The sequence below is a fragment of the Daphnia carinata genome, chromosome 4, assembly GCF_022539665.2.
Source record: "Daphnia carinata strain CSIRO-1 chromosome 4, CSIRO_AGI_Dcar_HiC_V3, whole genome shotgun sequence".
In the NCBI taxonomy this organism is placed as follows: Eukaryota; Metazoa; Arthropoda; class Branchiopoda; order Diplostraca; family Daphniidae; genus Daphnia; species Daphnia carinata.
Genome location: NC_081334.1, coordinates 4,467,649 through 4,485,476, shown reverse-complemented (window position 1 = coordinate 4,485,476; position 17,828 = coordinate 4,467,649). Strand labels below are relative to the sequence as shown.

Here is a 17,828-nt window from a genome sequence, read left to right as displayed (position 1 = left end):
TTTGCTATCCCCTTTTTCTTATTCAAAAATGAAACCAAAAATTGGGATGCAGAGAATTTGATATGAGAACGAAATATCAAATAATTGCTTACAAAGATTTATCTTTGCCCATTTCTCTAGTCTTGGGTGGCGTTCCCCTTTTTAAAAAGCGATTTTTATTTATTTTTTATTTTTTACGAAGGCACCGCATGTCGTGCTGGACCGTGTCACAAGAGCAGATAATTAACGCGTCTCCCTTTACATTGCGAGGGGGTTTTCTCTTTTATTGCTTCCAATTTCCTTTCTTCTTTTTTAAACTCGCCTTCATTCTTCAAATCTTTCCGTTTGACTATTTTTTTTTTTAAACTATTGCTGATTTTTTTATTTTTTTTTTCAAACGGGCTTTCTTCCCGAAATGTTTGTGGGAAATTGAATGGAACACGCCTCTTTCTTTCGGGAAGAAGTTTATGTCAACGAAAGTGGGTGGGAAAGAAGGCGGGCGGGTTTCCGGGACACGTCGAGCACGCGCGCAACCGCTGAACTATTTGGTTCTGAACCGTGAAATACATTTTTTCTTTTCGAACCACCACCACCACACGGTATATGCAGGGTGGGGACGAGGGGGAAGGTGCGTACGTACGGGGAGGGTGGGTTGTGTGTATGGGGGATAAAGAAGAAGGAAAAAGAGATGGCAACCGGTCTCGGCTATAGTTGACTCTAGACCGGTGTAGTGAACGGACGTGCTCATTTTGAAATCTGCACTACACGACCGCACGCGCGAGAGACATCGTCAAAAACAGGAGCGGGTTCAATTTGTACGGTGATCAATTGTTGTTTTTCGTCGGCGGGATAGGAAGAAGCGAGTGTGTGCGTTCGTGAGTAGCGCGATGGTGTAGTGGGTTTTAAATGTCGTGAAATTAGAGAGGCGAAGAAGCGATCAAATGTTTTGGACTTTGATTGCGTCTTGTTGTCACCAACGGGGACAGGTCGAGTGAATCGAAATCGAAATTGAAAACAAAAGCTGGACTCGTTGACCATCGATGATGTGTACCGTGCTGGCGCTTGTGATGCTGCAGTAAGTTTTTTTTTTTTTTTTTTTTTTTTTCCAAATTCGATACTGTAGGAAAAGCGTTGATCATTTAAATTTGCGTAGACGTAAGCAGAAGACCACCTCCCGCTGAAATATTATCTAATATCTCACGGGGTCTGCTGCAACAAGTCAATCGATCGTATATCATCGACACCGGCTCAGTATGCGTCGAGTGTTGAAGCGTGAGTCATACGAGTTGATGATACCTCTATATACATGGGGTAGGCATCAAGTCTAGAGGGAATTTTTTTTTATTTTTTTTTTTTCATTTTTTTTTTTTTTTTACAACAGCCGCCATCCGAACCTTTTTCTTCTTCTCTACTGGGAAATTTAGACATGTATTTTCTTTCTTAACTTTCAACGGGTTGTTGTGTTTATTATTATGCAGAGAGAGAGAGAGAGTAACCACATTTTCGAAAAGGAATGTTAATAATCGATTTAAACGGGCAGCAAAGTAGGAAAAAAAAAAAGAAAAGAAAATGATCATCGTTGATCGTGTGTGTGGAAAGACAAGGGAGGGAAGAATTGCTGCATTCAAATGAGAATATTCAACAATAAAATAAGAATACATGGTGTTCGACCAATGGGGTAAAAGTCAACACGCTGCGATACGAGCATGTGTACTTTTGGTTGTTCTATCAGCATCAAGACAAAAAAGAAAGAAAGAAAAGATTTCCGAAAAAGTGTAGGGAGAAAGTGGAGAAGATCTTTTCCTTTGACCATCTTTGGTCATCTTATTATACAGTTGTACAAGGTTCTTTATTTTTTTTTTTTTTTTTGTTGCCTCTTTCCTTTGGGTTCTTTCGTTTATTTTCTATTTATTTATTTAAATAAATGTTACGTATATAAACACGTAATAGAAGAGCCGACGTTAGAATTTGAGAGCCATGTGTCAATCCTCCGGCGGTCGTAGGTTTTGGCTCACCGCCCGGTGATCAATGACCGCCAAAGTAGAAAAAAGAAGGAAAACCAAGGGGATATTAAATGTATTTGCGCCTAGTCATGCGTTCGATTGTTACATACCTCCGGCTGCTACCCTCTCTCTCTCTCTCCCTTGAAAAGAAAACGAAAAATGTTCATAAAGAGGAATTATTAAGAAGGACGACAGCGGGCTCTTCTCCTCTGTTATTATCAGTTAGTAGTATAGTAGTCGTTGTAATGGTAGACGTGTGGGAGGAGAGAGCCTTTCTAATTGCCATTGAAAGTGCGGACAACGACGTGAAAAAACACGCGCTTGCCATACGAAATGATGAAGAATGAACGGATTTTTTTTTTTTTTCGGGGGCAGGGATCAACACTGTACGATATGAGATTCTTGAATGGATTCATCCGTCTTTTTTCCTTCGTGTGTGTCCTGAATTTCATATTTTCTTAACGTGGGTGGGGTCTTTTTTTAGTGTGTGTGTGTGTGTGTGTGTGATATAGTGTTGCGTATCTGTTCAAGACGATCTAGATGACGTGGCTACAGATTGAATTCGATATGGAAACTCGTAAAAAAAAAAAAAAAAAAGATGAAATTTTATGATGATCGTAATTTCCCCTCTTGTTGTTCTTGTCTGATTTTTATGAATTTTTACGGTTTCATCACGATATGTTTCTTCTTTTTTGATGCAGGATAGCGGCGACGCTAATTCGATCCAGCGCGTCCCAAAACGCCGGCCTTTTGGGTAAGTTTTTCTCCTCATCTTATTCTTTTTTTGTGGGGGGATATTTCAATTGTTGGAAACGTTTTCTGTCAAATCATCGCCGTGTTCCCAACATTGTTCCCCAATTATTGGATGGTGGGAAAAAAAGGAAAACGAATGGAAAACCCCCCTGCGATCTGTGTGATTGAACGGCACGAGAGGCAAATGGCGTGTACTGCCTAGTCGAATGGGTCGAACAGTAGAGAAAGAAAAAAAAAAAAAGAAAATCCCACATCACAGAGAAAATATCAATTTTGTAACGACAGTTTTCGGGAGGCGGAGAATCACATTTTCTTTGGTCCGTCGTGAAACTGTCGGCACATGACGGATGACATACGTACCTTGCAGGCGTTTCGCCTCGCAGCGCCACGGATTTTCATTTTCAAACAACGAATGCAACCCGATTTGTTAGACTCTTTGTAGACAGAATCATCTTTTTTTTTTTCACGATTAATTAAGTTTCCCCTTTTTTTTGGGTGGCCAAAAAAAACGGAAGCGATGTCTTCGAATTCAAACTTTTGGAATCAGCCCCTAGGAGTTGACCAATTTTCTCTCGTGCGCACACATTGTAATTATGACGAGGCGGAGCGCACGTCGTTCCTTCAAAGCGCGCATGAAACTTGGTCGATAGCGAAACTGATGGATGATGTGGCCCGTTTTTTTTTTTTTTTTTTTTTTTTTTTTTTATTTCCATTTCGGCCTCTCGTGGTCCTCTGACTTTTTGACAAATGGACGTGCATTCGTCTATAGATCCAACACTCGAAGTTGTTTGCATTTTTCGGCCAACGCGCTCTTCTAAGCGAATAGAAATTCCTCGGACTCGCCGGTGACATCCTTCTTTCCAACTGCATAAGGTTTTAGCGTGTCGACATTGAGCGAGAAAACAGGTCGAACGAACAGCACCAAATCTTTCTTTTTTTTTTTTGCCCGTCGGTGGATGCAAGTCCCAATGTGGACTCGACTCGATCTCTTCAGCGAGAAATTGTGCCACTCTTTTCTTTTTTGTTGTTGCGTCGATCGATGTAGACAGTTTCGAAACTGAATCACGCAGACAGATTGAACGAGATGTGTCCAATTTTCCCCCCCTTTTTTTTTTTTCTTCCTGACGCCGTCTGGCGCTTTTGAAATGGGCGGTCAACTTGAACGCCGATATTTTCTCTTTTCTTGTTCGATTTCAAAGGGGGAAGAAAAAAAAAAAAAAAAAGGGGGGGGGGGATTTTGTGTTGTAAATAAAATAGGGACCTCAGATGTACGCCTCTATCTTATATATTTATGGCCATCCTCCTCATTTTTTTTTTTTTTTTTTTTTTTTTTTTTTTTGTATGATTATATTTATTTTTTGGTGGGGGATTGAAAAAGAACCTGATGCTCCTCCGGGGAGAATCAATAGAGGATTACGTCGTTTGAGAATCCCTGCTTGTCCTCGTTTCTACGCGGATCAAATGCAAGAATTTGCGTCTGTATGGAAAGCAGATGAAAAACACGGCCATAGATAATAGATAAGTAAATGTAACCAGGCGACATGAATTACCAAACGATCGTAATTCCCCGAGTTCACATCAAGCCCTAGCAACAAGGGAACGCTTTTTCAAGAAAGATTTGTTCGTTTTTTCCTTAAGAAACGACCATGTTGGCATACAACATGGTCGTTTTTTTTTTTTTCTTTTTTCCTTTTACCCCTCCGTTTTGTGACATGGCGCATTTTCATTGTTTTCTTAGATGTTGGGAACGAGACACGCTCGAATGATGTTTGAGAAAAAGGGAAAACAAGAGGCTTTCTTTTGACTAAGAGGGCCACTCTTTAAAAAGATTTCCAAAAAAAATTTATGAAAACGTGTAATGTGTCTTTGAGCGTGGCTTGTTTTCAAACGTCAATGCAAGAAAATTCACACGCCGGAGAGTCCGTCACTTTCGACAGAAAAAAAAAGGATTTCAAAACTATTCGTGATCGTTTCTTTCGATAGCCGAAACGAAAAAAAAAATGCAGTTCCGAAAGTTCTCAGACATTGAGATCTAATCCTCTTGCACGCCACCTAACGTCAAAATGGGTTAGACGGTCCCTCAATTCGGCGTTCAATCAACACGACACGCACCCGTTTTTTTTTCTCGACGTGCAGACTTTTTTTTTTTGGGGGGGGGGGGTCTCGTCGTGAACTACAACTGTTGCTAAAAAATTGAGCTAATAACAAATGAAAAGAAATCGATAGACGAACGTCCATTTATCTCTTTTCTTCATCCGAGAAGATCGTGTCCTCTAAAGGTAGTGCATCGCAAGTGATGTCGAGTATGTTGTTTAGCTGGCGCGCAACCTGATCGTTTCGGGGTCGGTAGACTAACAAATAAAAAGAAACCATTTTTTTTTCCCCCATTTTGACTTGCGACGACGACTCGTTGGAATGTAATAAATCAAGTTTGAATTCCGTTCGGATGACGTTGGGAATTCACACGACAACAATTTTTTGTTTTTTTTTCTTTCGTTACAGAAATTGAAATGTTGATGTTATTCCATTCATTGGAGTTGAATGGGAAAGTGAACTCGTTTCAAGCTGTGAATGACAAAAGCCGCTTTTCTTGTGTGCGTAGTAAACAAACGATCGGCGGAAGGGGGGGGGGGGGCTAAGGCGTTTATGATATTAAAAATGGAAACGAACACTCAAAAGTTTCATTTTTCCGCCGTACGTTTCAGATAAATCCAATGGCGATAAACGGGAAGGAAAAAAAAAAAAAAAAAGTTTGGGCGCAAAGTTGACTAGTCCGTCCATAAATCAACGGGTAGCGCAGTTGTCAAATGAGAAAAGAAAGTGAGGAGGAAATCAATTGCCTCTAGAAATACGATATTTATTTTCATATAGAAGCTTACGTTTCCAACTTGGGTGGTGAGGGGGGGGGGGGAGCGCTAATTGATGTTTTATTGATGTTTATATTTCAAAGCCGAAAATCGATGAATAAATCATGGAATGCCGGAAGTCGGAGAAAAGATTAGGCCATTTTTTTTTTTTTTTCGTGAAAAGAAGTCCCGTCCGTTCGTCTTTTCCCCAACGAATTCACGCCACATGGGCACGAAATTTAAATTGGAAATGCTGCGCGTCAGCGTCGTCTGTTTCGCGTCTACATCGAAACATGTCAACGATGACGTATGTTTGTAGTTTTCCGTTCCTTTTTTTTTTTCATAAAGCCAATAGCTTGCTGCAAACAAAACGTGTTTCTCTTCATCTCCCTCGCAAACTGCGGAGGAGGAAGTTTGTCTATGTGAGTGGGGCGCGCGTACACACGAGTTTTCGTTGTTTGCGGCGGCACACTTCGGACTTATTATATACAGATTTTTCCTTTCTTTTTTGCCCTTTTTTTCATCCATTTCGTTATCTCCACAACCGGCTGTTTATCTTACTTTTTTATTTACAGTGGCGGTTTAAAAAAAAAAAAAAAAAAGAATAGCGCGCGAAATTGAAATTTCTTTTTCGGTGGGTTTATTTAGAACTTTGTTTGCTTCGACCATTTTGCGGGGCAAAAAGGTTGACTAAGACCCTCCTAGCGCTCGGGTAGAAAGTTAAAGATGACGGATGACTATTTCAACGGAAAAAATGCCGCACAATGCGAAAATAAATCATTTCTACATTGGCCGAGATTTCCGGCGCGTGTTTCCCATTTCGACATTGTCAAATGGTTGCCATTTTCTAATGCGCTCGCCAACGGCCAGAAACTCCGCACCGTCATTCGAATGCGTCTCGCTCATTTCCTAATATCGGCTGATTTAAAACCGAAGAAAAAAAAAAAAATAAATAAATAAGTAAATCTATTTTGGAAATGTTTTGGGGGTTGGTTAGACATCAAGTGCGTTCACCTATGAAATAAGCAGACAAGCAGAGCCTCCCCAAGTCGCAACAGACATCTAAATAAAAACAACAGCAACAGCGGGCAAAAAAAAAAAAAAAAGAAGGTCCCGAGACGTGACGGCGGCGTCGACGACGTCTCGCTCGGTTTACGTCGGAACTCGAAATTTATTTATATAAATTCCTTGCAGCGTCCAAAACGCATCCGCTCGCTAAATAACTTTTTTTTTTTTCTTTTTTAACTAGCCTCCTGGCTGTCATAGAATTGAGTAAAGCTCTTCGTTTGTTTGTTTGTTTTTTCGCCCCTTTGGAAATGTCTCATCCACTTCCAAAGTTGGTCGGTTCCACTACAGCCACTATCCCCGTTTTTCTTTTGTTTTTGCTTGGTTGGCGTTTACTTTGCGGGTTATTAAACTTGTTGAGTCTCGTCTCGTATCATAGACTATACGGAGACAAGTATCCGTTTTATGCATGGCCTATCACCGAGAGGGATCTTCTTCCTCGCGATGCTGACGGGCTACTGCTTAAGGAGGAGATGGGAAAAGAAGAAGAAGAAGAAGAAGAAGAAGAAGAAGAAAAAGAAAAAAAAGAGCTTTTGACAGGCGTGATAAATTGATCCCACGGTGGCCCCGAACGCTTGTTGGTGACAGCTAGTCACACGGAACCCGTTTGGTCGGATCATCAACGGCCGATGACTTGGGTTCCGTTCCTCGATCGTGTTGCTACACGTAAATCTACACCCCGCTGACGAAACGACCCTTTTTGATTATTATTATTATTATTATTTATTTTTTTTTTTTTTTATGACGTCAGCTGGAAAGGGGTAAAATAACAAGAAAAACTAAATTTCAATTGAGACGGACACCGTCGCGACGGCTAAGAATGCGCCTTTGAAATGATCGGTATCAACTCTCTCCCTACACGGCTGAAAGGCGTTGGCCCTTTCAAAAAATTTCAATTTAAGGAGCTGGGCTTTCTTGGCCATCGGCGAAATTTGAGCATTCTTTTTTTTTTTTTTCGAGCTGTATAATAACGTCAATGACATGCTGGTGGCCACCTGTAAATCTGCCGCCCGCCCCCCCCCCCCCCTTCAGCCATTTGTTTGCCTCTTTATTCCATTTGTAATTGTGTGAGGAGACACAACGAAATGGGACACCACAGACTCGTCCTTTTTTTTATTCGAGAAGGGCCAGCAAGTTTGGTTTCTTTCTTTTTGTCAATGACCAATTCAAATCCCTACGTTCGGCCATTTTTTCGAGGTAAAAATAACAAAAACACATCTCTCCCTCTTTTTATTTGGAAATGCTGGTAGCCCCATATATTCTGGCTCTTCTACATGTAACTCTGGCCCTTTTTTCTTTTTTTTTTTTTTCGTTGTTGGCTAGTAAACATTGAATCTTTTTAACGGGTTCTTTCGTTGATAGTTACGTCTGTCGCGGTCTATCGCATTGCGAGAAAATAAAAGTCATGAACGTGGGGTTATGTTTGCATCAGGTCCCAAAGCTATTCCAGTCGACTAATCCTAACAAAATCATGCACTTTGACGAAGGGAAAAAATAAATGCTAATGTGTTTAAATTTCTGGCTATAAGAAAACAGCTGTTCTATAAACGATGTGACAAGACGAATTGCCTGTTGTTAAAAAACGTGCCAAGTGCCAACCCATAAAAGGGGATAATCCATTAAAATTCAAGCCTGTTTTTAATGTTTGCTCGTTGGTTAGAGTTTGTTCTCGTTACCGACTGACTCACCGTCAACTTATTTTTGCCACCCAGCCAAATGTTTTGAATCACGCCAAGTTTTAATTGGCCAGTTATTGATCTAGACACTAGATGGCCATAGTGTACAGCTTCCGTGTCGTTTCGAAAAAGTCAGACCACGTTTTCTGCTCGCGGTTCTTTTTTTTTTTTTATGGGAGGGAGGTTTTGATTCTATCTCATGTTTAAGGCACGTTTTTAACCATTCATTTGCAATTCATTTCGTTTAATGATGTTTCTTTCTCAACAGCTGGCGAACCGATCCATCATGACTTGCTGAAAGCAATTGAAGTTCCTTTACGAGATGAAGAACACATCACGTTCGGGATGGGTGTCGATGGATTCCCGGCTTTTGTTCTCTTTCGCGGCCATGATGTCAAAATTCCCTACAAAGTTCTACTTCCGGACAAGCTCTATTCCGACTTTTCTATTCTCGTCACAATCAAGCCTGATAACAATGAAGGTACTGTTCAACTTTTTGTTTGGAAAAGAACACAGCCCCCCCCCCCACCCGTTGCAATGTTTACTGTTGCACACACTCACAGTGAAAAGAAACTGTTGTAATCTTTTGTCGTAGGTGGTTATCTGTTTGCTGTGGTCGACCCACTTGAAACCCTGGTCCAGTTTGGTGTGCGAATCAGCCCTGGAGGGCCTAAACAGAGTGAAATCTCTCTGTACCACACCCACCCAGAAGACCGTTTTGTGTCAAAGGTGAACAACACATATTCATTTTCAGTTTGCTAACTCGTTCTTGTTCTAACCTTTCTGCACCACCACAGGTATTGGCCAAATTTCTCGTTCCCTCTTTCACCAAGAAATGGACACGATTCGCTTTTCGTGTGCTGGACAGCGGCATGGGCGTGCCCAACGTGACGCTCTTCTTCAACTGCATCGAGTACGGCAGTATCATCATCTCTAGCGTGCCGTGGAAGGAGCAGCTAACCTTTGACACAGCCTCGACTCTGTATATAGGCCAAGCTGGAGACCTCATCCTACCTCCTGGAGAGTTTGTGGTAAGATATATCTTTTTTCTTTTTCTTTCCTTTTCTGTCTTATTCTTCCATCTAATATGACCGATGCATCTCGGGGTGAAAACTTGGACTCTTTCGTAAGACACGATAACACAAGAATAGGGAAACATTGTCTTCCTCCTTTTATAGCTCCCGTAACTACGACAAGATGGCGTGAGTCCTTCTCGGGAAAAAAAAAAAATTAAAGAAAAGGGGAGGGCGCCAAGGGGGGGGGGGGGAGCCTATCCTTCCACGTGATGAATCATGCGTAGAGGTTGAATTATAGGGGTCTGTTGTATATGTATAGGGAGAGAGAAAGAAGATCTTGAATCGCTATGATACTTAAAAAGAAAAATTTAGTAGGAAGAAAGGAAATACCCATATAAAAGAAGGTCTGCCCTCTTTTAGTGCGTCTGTGACTCAGTTACGGTCTTCACGTCGACTCACGATGCGTAATGTTCTTTTACATCCTCCGAAGATTTTTATTACCCATTTTAATTTGAACCGGTTTTGTGTTTCGTTGTCCTGATTTCCTTTTTTTTTTTTTTTTTTTTTTTTTTCTTATTCGTCTCCCGTTGATCCAGTCGACTTTGATAACATTCATGTGTTATAAAGGCCCTTGTTTAAAATCAAATTTTCTTTCTCGCGGTCCCTGTCGCGCCAGCGTAATCATCTGATTATTATTAAGGAAAATTAAAATTTGAAACCATTTTGTTTCTTACGGATTTTTTTTTTTTTCTCGTTTCGATCGAATGGCGACAAATTCCAAACGAAAAACTCGAGGAAAAAAAAAAGATCATTGTTGACTGGCTCAACGGCACGAAAGCGATGGTAGAGAGAGAGTCTCTCGAGTAATAAAAGCAGGGACGTAGCGCGCCCGGTCGGTCAGTGGCCGTCCGTCTGGCCCCGAGTGCGGTTGCCAGAGTCGTGTCTCTCGAGCGCAAACAAACGGGGCAACTGGTTGGCACTGCATTTTCAATTTGAAACGCAATTTTCATTTTTCCTTGTGCCGCTGTTTGAGCGTTGGATTTCGCGAGAAAGAGAGAATTGAAATATGGACTAAAACATCGCGTAGTTGATACGATTATTTGTCATAACATTTGACGTAGGCAAAGTGTCGTGTTGTTGTTGTTGTTGTTGTTGTGTTTATTTACTGGGTGCCGATAGAATTGAATTTTTTTGGGAACGAAATTGAATCGATTGATGTGACAATGTGGACGAAGACGGCCGACTGGATTGGCGGTCGACTCGTTCTAACCGCAGCCGTTTTCCTATTCTTACAGGGCACCATCCAGGAGCTGAAACTGACCAACGAGCCGAGTTTAGCCAGCGTCCAGTGCGAAGACATCCTTCCGGTAAGTCCATCTTAACCTTTTTTTTTTTTTTTTTTGGGGGGGGGGGTTTTTTTTTTTTTTTTTTTTTTTTTTTTTTTTTTGCGTGCGTGGTGAACTTGAAAGTTTAAAAGTGCGTTAACCTGAATAGTTGAATCGGTCACGTCTTTTTTTTTTTTTTGAAATGTTGCGGTTGGCGAAAGATAAAGAAAAGCAAAAACAAGTGACGGATGATGATCCAATTGGCCGTCGCCGACGAGGTGTTGTTTCCTTGTCAGTTCGCCGATATAACGGCCGCCCCATGCAATTCTTCATCTTGTTTGAATTCACCTCTTTCTTTTTCGAATTGTTGTTGTTGTAGCCATCTGTGGCCCCACCTGGCGATATGCAAATTTGTCCATGGAGTTTGTAAGATAAGAAAACAAGTCGAGAAAAATGAGGAAATGTTTGCGCGAGAGATGATTGGATAGCGAAAAAGAGTTGGCCATGATGAGAAATCAAAAAATCGGAACGGTCAAAACAAGCAGCCATGTTGCGTAGAAATTAACATTTTGAAAACCAAAAACAAAAAGAAACAAAATAAGAAAATAAGAAAGGGGCAACCTCGTCTATCTTTGATGTCTGTCAGCGAGCATCAACGTTGCCTTCCATCTGAATCTCACCTTGCTGGTCTATCTGATCGTGCCGAAAATGTTGTTCTTGTTGTTCTTTCGCACTCGCCCCGTCTACGTCGATGACTATCATTAACTCGGCACACACACCGCTCAAGTCGCAGATGGTAAGAAGAAAGAACAAAGGGGGAGGAGAAGGAGTTGTTTTCTACCTCCTTTAGGGCCCATCTATCGTTATCCCTACAGTACGTTTGGACAATTTACACACACACACGTAGACACACGGGGTTTTGGATTTAACGTGCACAATCAAAAAAAAAAGAAGGCGAGAGAGAGAGAGAGAGAGAGAGAGAGAGAGAGAGAAATGAATTTTCTGCTCGTGTCATCCAATCAAAATTTGAAATGTAAAACATTCAGAGTTTCGTTGTGTGCGCACTTTTGATTCGGTGAATTATTACATTAGTCGACGAGGGTTATTGATGACTCCACCAACTGCTTACACCAAAACTCGGAATTGGACGTGCGCCAAAACGAAATTCTTCACATTTTTTCTTTTTTTCTTTCTTTCTTTCTTTCTTTCTTTCTTTAGTTGTTGCGCTCTATTCCAAACGGGGCGTTTTTATTTTTTCTTTCTCTCTCTCTCTCTCTCTCTCCCCTTTTATTTGTGTGTGATGGACCTACTACGCACTGTATGTTACACGAAAATGCGTGTTGAGGAAGTTGGGTCCATGTGTGTTATGAGCAGCTTGACGGGGCTGGGTGGGGAACCTGCCAGTTTTGTTCCGCGCTCATCCGTCTGCCGACTTGACTTGCGACGCGTGACTCATAGTGTTAATTGAATGATTCAACAACAACAGCCAAAACAGAAACTGACAAAATGGGTCGACTCTAGAGAAGACCTTGGCTTCCCTTCCTCTTTTTTTTTTTTTTTTTTTTTTTTTTCCATGCATTTCCTTCCGCCGGGGAATGTTAATCCCTACCCCGGCTGCCAGCCCAATGTGTCAATGCTCAGTTTCGTTCCGGCTATTTAGATCATTCTCGCTCTCTCGGTTCTATCTGCCCTTTTTTCTTTTTTCTTTTTTTTTTTTTTTTCCCTCCTTTTTAAAAAAAGGAAAACAATTCTATTACCGTTTGATGATAGACACACGCCAATGGTTTTTTTTTTTTTTTTTTTTCGAAAATTTATTTCGTATTTTTCGAGTGGGAGCGTGACTATTTTTAATTTGCTTTTTTTTTTTTCTAGTCTCCCATTTTTGTCTGTTTTGGTTGCGTTCGGCCGACGAACGGCGCCTGCTTAAATGATGTGTCTTTTTTGTTGTTTTTTTTTTTTTTTTTTTGCTTTTCTATCCGAAAGGTTTTTGAACCTTTTTCTCTCTCTTTCTCTCGCCTTCATTTTCGACGTGTTTTTCTCCGTCGTGCGCTCCTCTCGTGAAATTGGTTCAACCGATTTGCATATCTTTAAAGGGAAAAACAGAACCGAAAAGAAAACAATTTTTTTTTTTTTTTTTTTTTTTTGGTGGCTCTTTTGTTCTTTTGCGTGTGGCTTTTAAATGTTTGAAAGCTTGGGGCGTTCCATGTTATACATAATATTTCTCTCCGACGTCCGTGTGCGGATGTAGAACCGGGGCGTTGTGCACATGTTTCGTAAATCCTTCAGTTACGTCAATTCGTTGCAATTCAACACTCTTTGCCTTTTTTTTTGTTTTGTTTTGTTTTTTTTTTTGCCCCCTCCGCCAGACTTATACCGACTGTTTTTTTTTTGTGGCGGACAAACAATCGTGTCGTAACAAAAAAAAAAAAATGCGAACCAGTTTCTTGCGTCATCCACCGATTTTTTACGCTCGAAAAAAAGAAAAAAAAAGCTTCTTCTTTTCCAACCCCTTAACAGAGAGAGACAGGAGAGGGTGAGTGGGAACGGTGTGTGTGATGGCCCACGTCAAAAGGAATGGACCTCCCTGTTAACTCGTAAAGATGCCACACGTTGATAAGACCACGTCTATACAAGTAAAAGAAAAAGGGAATATTCATTATGATAGTCGGGTCTGAAACGAATGCGGTTTTGTAGGTGGGGTATAAAAGGCGGTCGTTTATTCTTTTCTCGTATTTTACGTGAGATTTTATTTTATTTTATTTGATTTTTTTCTTTTCTGCTTGAACTCAAATACCGGGGGCATCTGTAACTATTTATATAGGACGCACACCAGTTGCGGCAATCGAAATTCTTAAAAAGACTTGAAAAGCATTTCTTTTTTTCTTGCTCGGGTTAGGAAATGTTTGGAAAAAAAGAGAGAGAGAGAGAACATGTTGGCCAGCGTCTGCTCTGATTTAAAACCCGTGAAGGAAAAGAAAAAAAAGAGAAAGGAATAGCCAGACTTACGGCAGACTCCCGGAACACGTCCTTATATAGCGAAGTAGACTACATTTTGAATTTTCGAGTTAAAAATAAACATTTTCTTTTTAAAGCTTTTTAATTGAGGTTAGAGGCTACGCCGCTAGTACATTTTTCATTGTTTTATTTCCATGTTTTTTTTTTTTATTTTATTTTATTTTTATAGGGCGCAGACAGAAAGCAAAAAAAACAAAACAAGAAACGTATAGATTCGTCATCGTTGATGATATGCTCACTGGCCAGGCTAATAAAAAATGGGGGAGGGGATGTGTGTGTGTGTGTGTGTGTGTGTGTAGGAAATAATGTGGAGACGAGTCACGTCCGGAATCTCACGTCTCCGCACGCTACATTGAAATTTCGGTGGATTTGAAAAAAAAAAAAAAAACGTAGATTTTGTTGATGCTGGAGCACGTCCATGTTGTTGTTGCGTCGTCCGGGAAAACGTTGTGTGTGTTCCGAGCGTTTGATTCTAGCAGCGTGACAAAAGTGAGAGCCCCCCCCAGACGAATTTCCAATTTCCTGTCTGCTTTTCTATGAGCGTTCAAGTCCGAAAGGAAAGGCATAGCAACACGACCAAGAAATGAGGAGGACGATGATGATCGAGAAAAGAAAAAAAAAAAAAGTCTTGATTTTGTTTATTTGTTCGTTTTTTACCATTCGATTATTGTGATTTCGTGTAATCAGAGAAGAATAGATCGCGTCGTCCTTGAAAGGGGCGGATCTCTCACGGTCGCACCTTCCACATCCGGCACCAAGCGAAACATCCGTGAGACGACAACGTCGAATATTTTCATTCCTTTTCTTTTTTTTTTTTTTTTCTCTTAAAGAGTCTCTTTTGATTGCAACGAGTGATTCTCCTTTTTTCTTTTTTGTTTTTTTTCAACGACTTGAAAATGGCCACCTCGAGCGATAGTTGATTCTCGATTACATTAGCCAATTGTTCCATGCTGAGGCAGTGAAAGAATTGCTGCAGATATCGCACAAAGTCTGTCCGCTGTGTCGCCCTGGCTCCAACACTTTCGTGATCTTTGACACCCGAATGTCGCTGATTTATTTTCTTGTTTTTTTTTGTTTTTTTTTATAAAGAAAAGACGAAGGAAATGGTGGAACAAGACAAAACAATGCCATCCGATCCGCATGTGAATCAGCTCTATTTCGTTTTAAAAACGTTGCGAATAGTTTCGGCCGCTCGATGTCGCGCGTGAAAGACAATTTTGGGAAATTTTATTCGATTCTTTGTGGCCCTTTTTTTTTTTATTATTATTTTTGATTGGTTAAAGAAAGAAAGAAAAAAAAAATGATGAGGGAGATGAGGGTACGTGCGTGTTTGGCCGTGCCGTTGGTCACGCCAGGCTTCGTTATCGGCGACTATAAACATGTCGTTTGCCTCAATAAGGAACTTGGGTTTCTTTTTGGAACGCTGTTGGTTCCTTGCGTCCGTTCGTGCGTTATATTGAAACGTCAAAGAGAGAGAGAAATATCAAGACGTCGGCACCATTTCGCCTGTCATGTCATTCTCAGCCAAACAAAGGAAGGAAACGTCTTCATTATTCTTTTCTCTCTTCCACGTTTCGGCCACACATTTTCATCGCAAACAATTTTCAGACGACATTCAATTTCATTTCGCTATTTTGCCCCGTTTTTTTTTTTTTTCTACTCGCATCGTTCAACTTTTTAAAACAGTTTGGATAAAAAAAAAAAAAAAAAACAAACCGCAAAGTGCCATGTGTCTGTGTTGATTGAATCGGAAAAAAAATGAGAATCGTGATCGTCTACGCACTACACTCTTTTATTTGAGGTGGAGGAGGTGGAGGAATTAGAAACGGTCGTCTCGTTTTTTTTTGTTTTTTTTGTTTTTTTGCGGCCACGTATCAACACGTAACGGTTCACCAGGTCTCGATTCTATTTCATTCGATTATTATCTTTTAGGAAAAGAGTTGAACGGCCGTTGGCGCAAAAAACAAAAAAACAAAAAAACAAAAAAACAAAAAAGATTGGAAATGATGCGGCACAATTTGCGTTTGTGTGGCGGGGTGTGGTTTTTTTTCCCGCGTGACAAAACGAATATTTGTCGAATGATTTTCACCTTTTTGTTTTGTTTTCCGAATAAAAAGGAGAATGTAATCACCGTGCAGATGGGAGGGGAAGGGGGATCTATGCTTTTAGTGCCAAGACATTGTGGTGTGTGTGTGTGTGTGTGTGTGTGTGTGTGTGTGTGTTTGGAACGAGCGTGGTAATTGGAATGTCAAGAGAAACGAAGAGCTCCGCAGCGGTTGGGTTGCAAGAGACAATCTGGCGTGTTATAAAGAACGGCCCCCAAAAAGAGAGATGGTGTGCTCTGATCAGAACGGACAAGGAGAGGGCAAATCGACAGACAAACAATAAGGAAAAAGAAAAAAAAAAAAAAAAAAAGAAAAGTGTCAGAAGATGGGCAGAGGGAAAGAGATGCTGCTGCAATGAGATGTTTCACAGTCTGTTTTCCACTGGTGGTTATTAATGGACTCGCCCCATCGAAACATTCTATATATATATATATACGTGTGCTCATTCGGCTATAACATTGACCGTGTTATACTACGCATTCGACTTGATAAGGCCAGTGTTTCGTGTTTCGTGTCGTCTTTTTGCGTATCAAACTGACGACCTTCGTGAGAGAAAAAACAAAACAAAACAAAACAAACAAATCAAAAACGTTGCACATGATCGAGACGGACGAATGTAGTGTACGTAGCCGCTGTTGTTTGCTGTGCTGGATTTTGAATCAACATTGAATTTTGGAGAGGAGATAAAAGTCTGTCGTTTTTCTCGAGCCGCGCACAGGCAAAAAAAAAAAAAAAAAAAAAAAAAAGAGTCTATAAATAATCGAATTCTTTTGGAGGTATACCGACGCTCTTGCAACAGGCAGAGAGCTATTTGACGTACACTCAAAGTTTGAGCCACCTCGAACTCTGACCTGTTTGTGAACGTGAAATATTCAAATGAGACTATATATATATATACTCGTTTCATTCGTTCGTTTCTTGCGGCGCATTTTCTAAGCGTGACATCATCACTCGTTTCCAATTTCTTTTATTATTATTATTATTATTATTTATTTTTTTTTGCTTGTGTACTCGGAATGATTTCTCTTTATTTCATTGTTTATTTCAATTCTTTTATTTTTGGTTATTTTTCAGTTTCATTTATTTGTTTTTGGTTTTTTTTTTTTTTTTTTTTTAGTTTTCTGGAGATGGTTCCGGTGATTTCGATCTCGACGATTCCCTGGTGAACAATTTCGATGTATTTACTCCTTTTCTTTTTTTGTTTTAGTTATTATTTTGCCATTTATTATTTCAATCGCTTTCCATTTGATCGCATCTAATGAACGTACTTTTCAAATGGGAAAACAGGTGGATTCGGAAACGGATGGCGAAGATCCGGATATCGGATCGGGCATCGACTCTTCATCGATTGACAAGAATTCGCCGTCGTCAACAGCCGGACTGCTCGATCCATCTCAACCGCTTCCGCCGTGTTCGCCACCTCATCCGCCTCCCCCTCCGCCCGTGTCGCCCGACGTTGTCGGTAAGACTTTCTTTCTTTTTTTTTTTTTTTTTTTAGAAAATAAGAAAAAGTTTTTTTTTTTTTTATATGGCCGTGTTGTTTTTGAGGCGTCGTGAAAATGACGGCGGCCAGGTGACGTGCGTCACTCCAAGCTCAAGGGGTTTTTTTTTTTTTTTTTTTTTTTTCCATGTCGAGTCAGTCACCCGCCGTTTTCTTTTTCGGTTGGGTTAGTCTAGCGGTGGTTTATGACGGCCGCCTAATTGCCCGTGAGTGGCGTGGACTTGCTGGTCGGCTGTGTTGCTGCGCTCTCTATCGGGAGGCGCGCGCGCGTGTTGCACGATTGCTTTTAACATTCTTCAACGTCGCCATTTGCCCGTAGCTCCTGGATCAAAGTCGTGTCTTTGCCTTTTTTTTTTCTATTTTTTCTATTTTATCTTTTTCTTTTTCTTTTTCTTTTCTTTCTCGACTTTCCGATGGGGGTTGGTGGTAGAAGTGCGTCTTGAGTGTTTTCCAGCCAAATGGGAGGAGCTTGTAATGGCGCTTGTCAATCAGGAAGAACGTCCCGTACGACCGTCATGAATCTCCCCATGTCGAATGAGTTTTG

The 17,828-nt window shown here is 40.7% G+C and overlaps 1 protein-coding gene across 3 annotated transcripts in view; it reads left to right on the top strand.

The window, feature by feature from the left end:
• Positions 1–818: 818 nt before the first annotated feature.
• LOC130694999 (collagen alpha-1(XVIII) chain-like) overlaps positions 819–17,828 on the top strand; it is a 29,069-nt gene continuing 12,059 nt past the window's right edge. The window contains exons 1-8 of one of the 3 annotated variants that reach the window (XM_059495049.1): positions 819–1,054; positions 2,684–2,736; positions 8,591–8,803; positions 8,918–9,051; positions 9,120–9,353; positions 10,634–10,705; positions 16,901–16,960; positions 17,071–17,245. In XM_059495049.1, the coding sequence (XP_059351032.1) occupies positions 1,020–1,054; positions 2,684–2,736; positions 8,591–8,803; positions 8,918–9,051; positions 9,120–9,353; positions 10,634–10,705; positions 16,901–16,960; positions 17,071–17,245 (976 nt within the window). In that variant the 5' untranslated portion in view covers positions 819–1,019. The remainder of the gene's footprint in view (positions 1,055–2,683; positions 2,737–8,590; positions 8,804–8,917; positions 9,052–9,119; positions 9,354–10,633; positions 10,706–16,900; positions 16,961–17,070; positions 17,246–17,828) is intronic. The other 2 variants (XM_059495050.1, XM_057518115.2) reach the window with 2 other exon arrangements.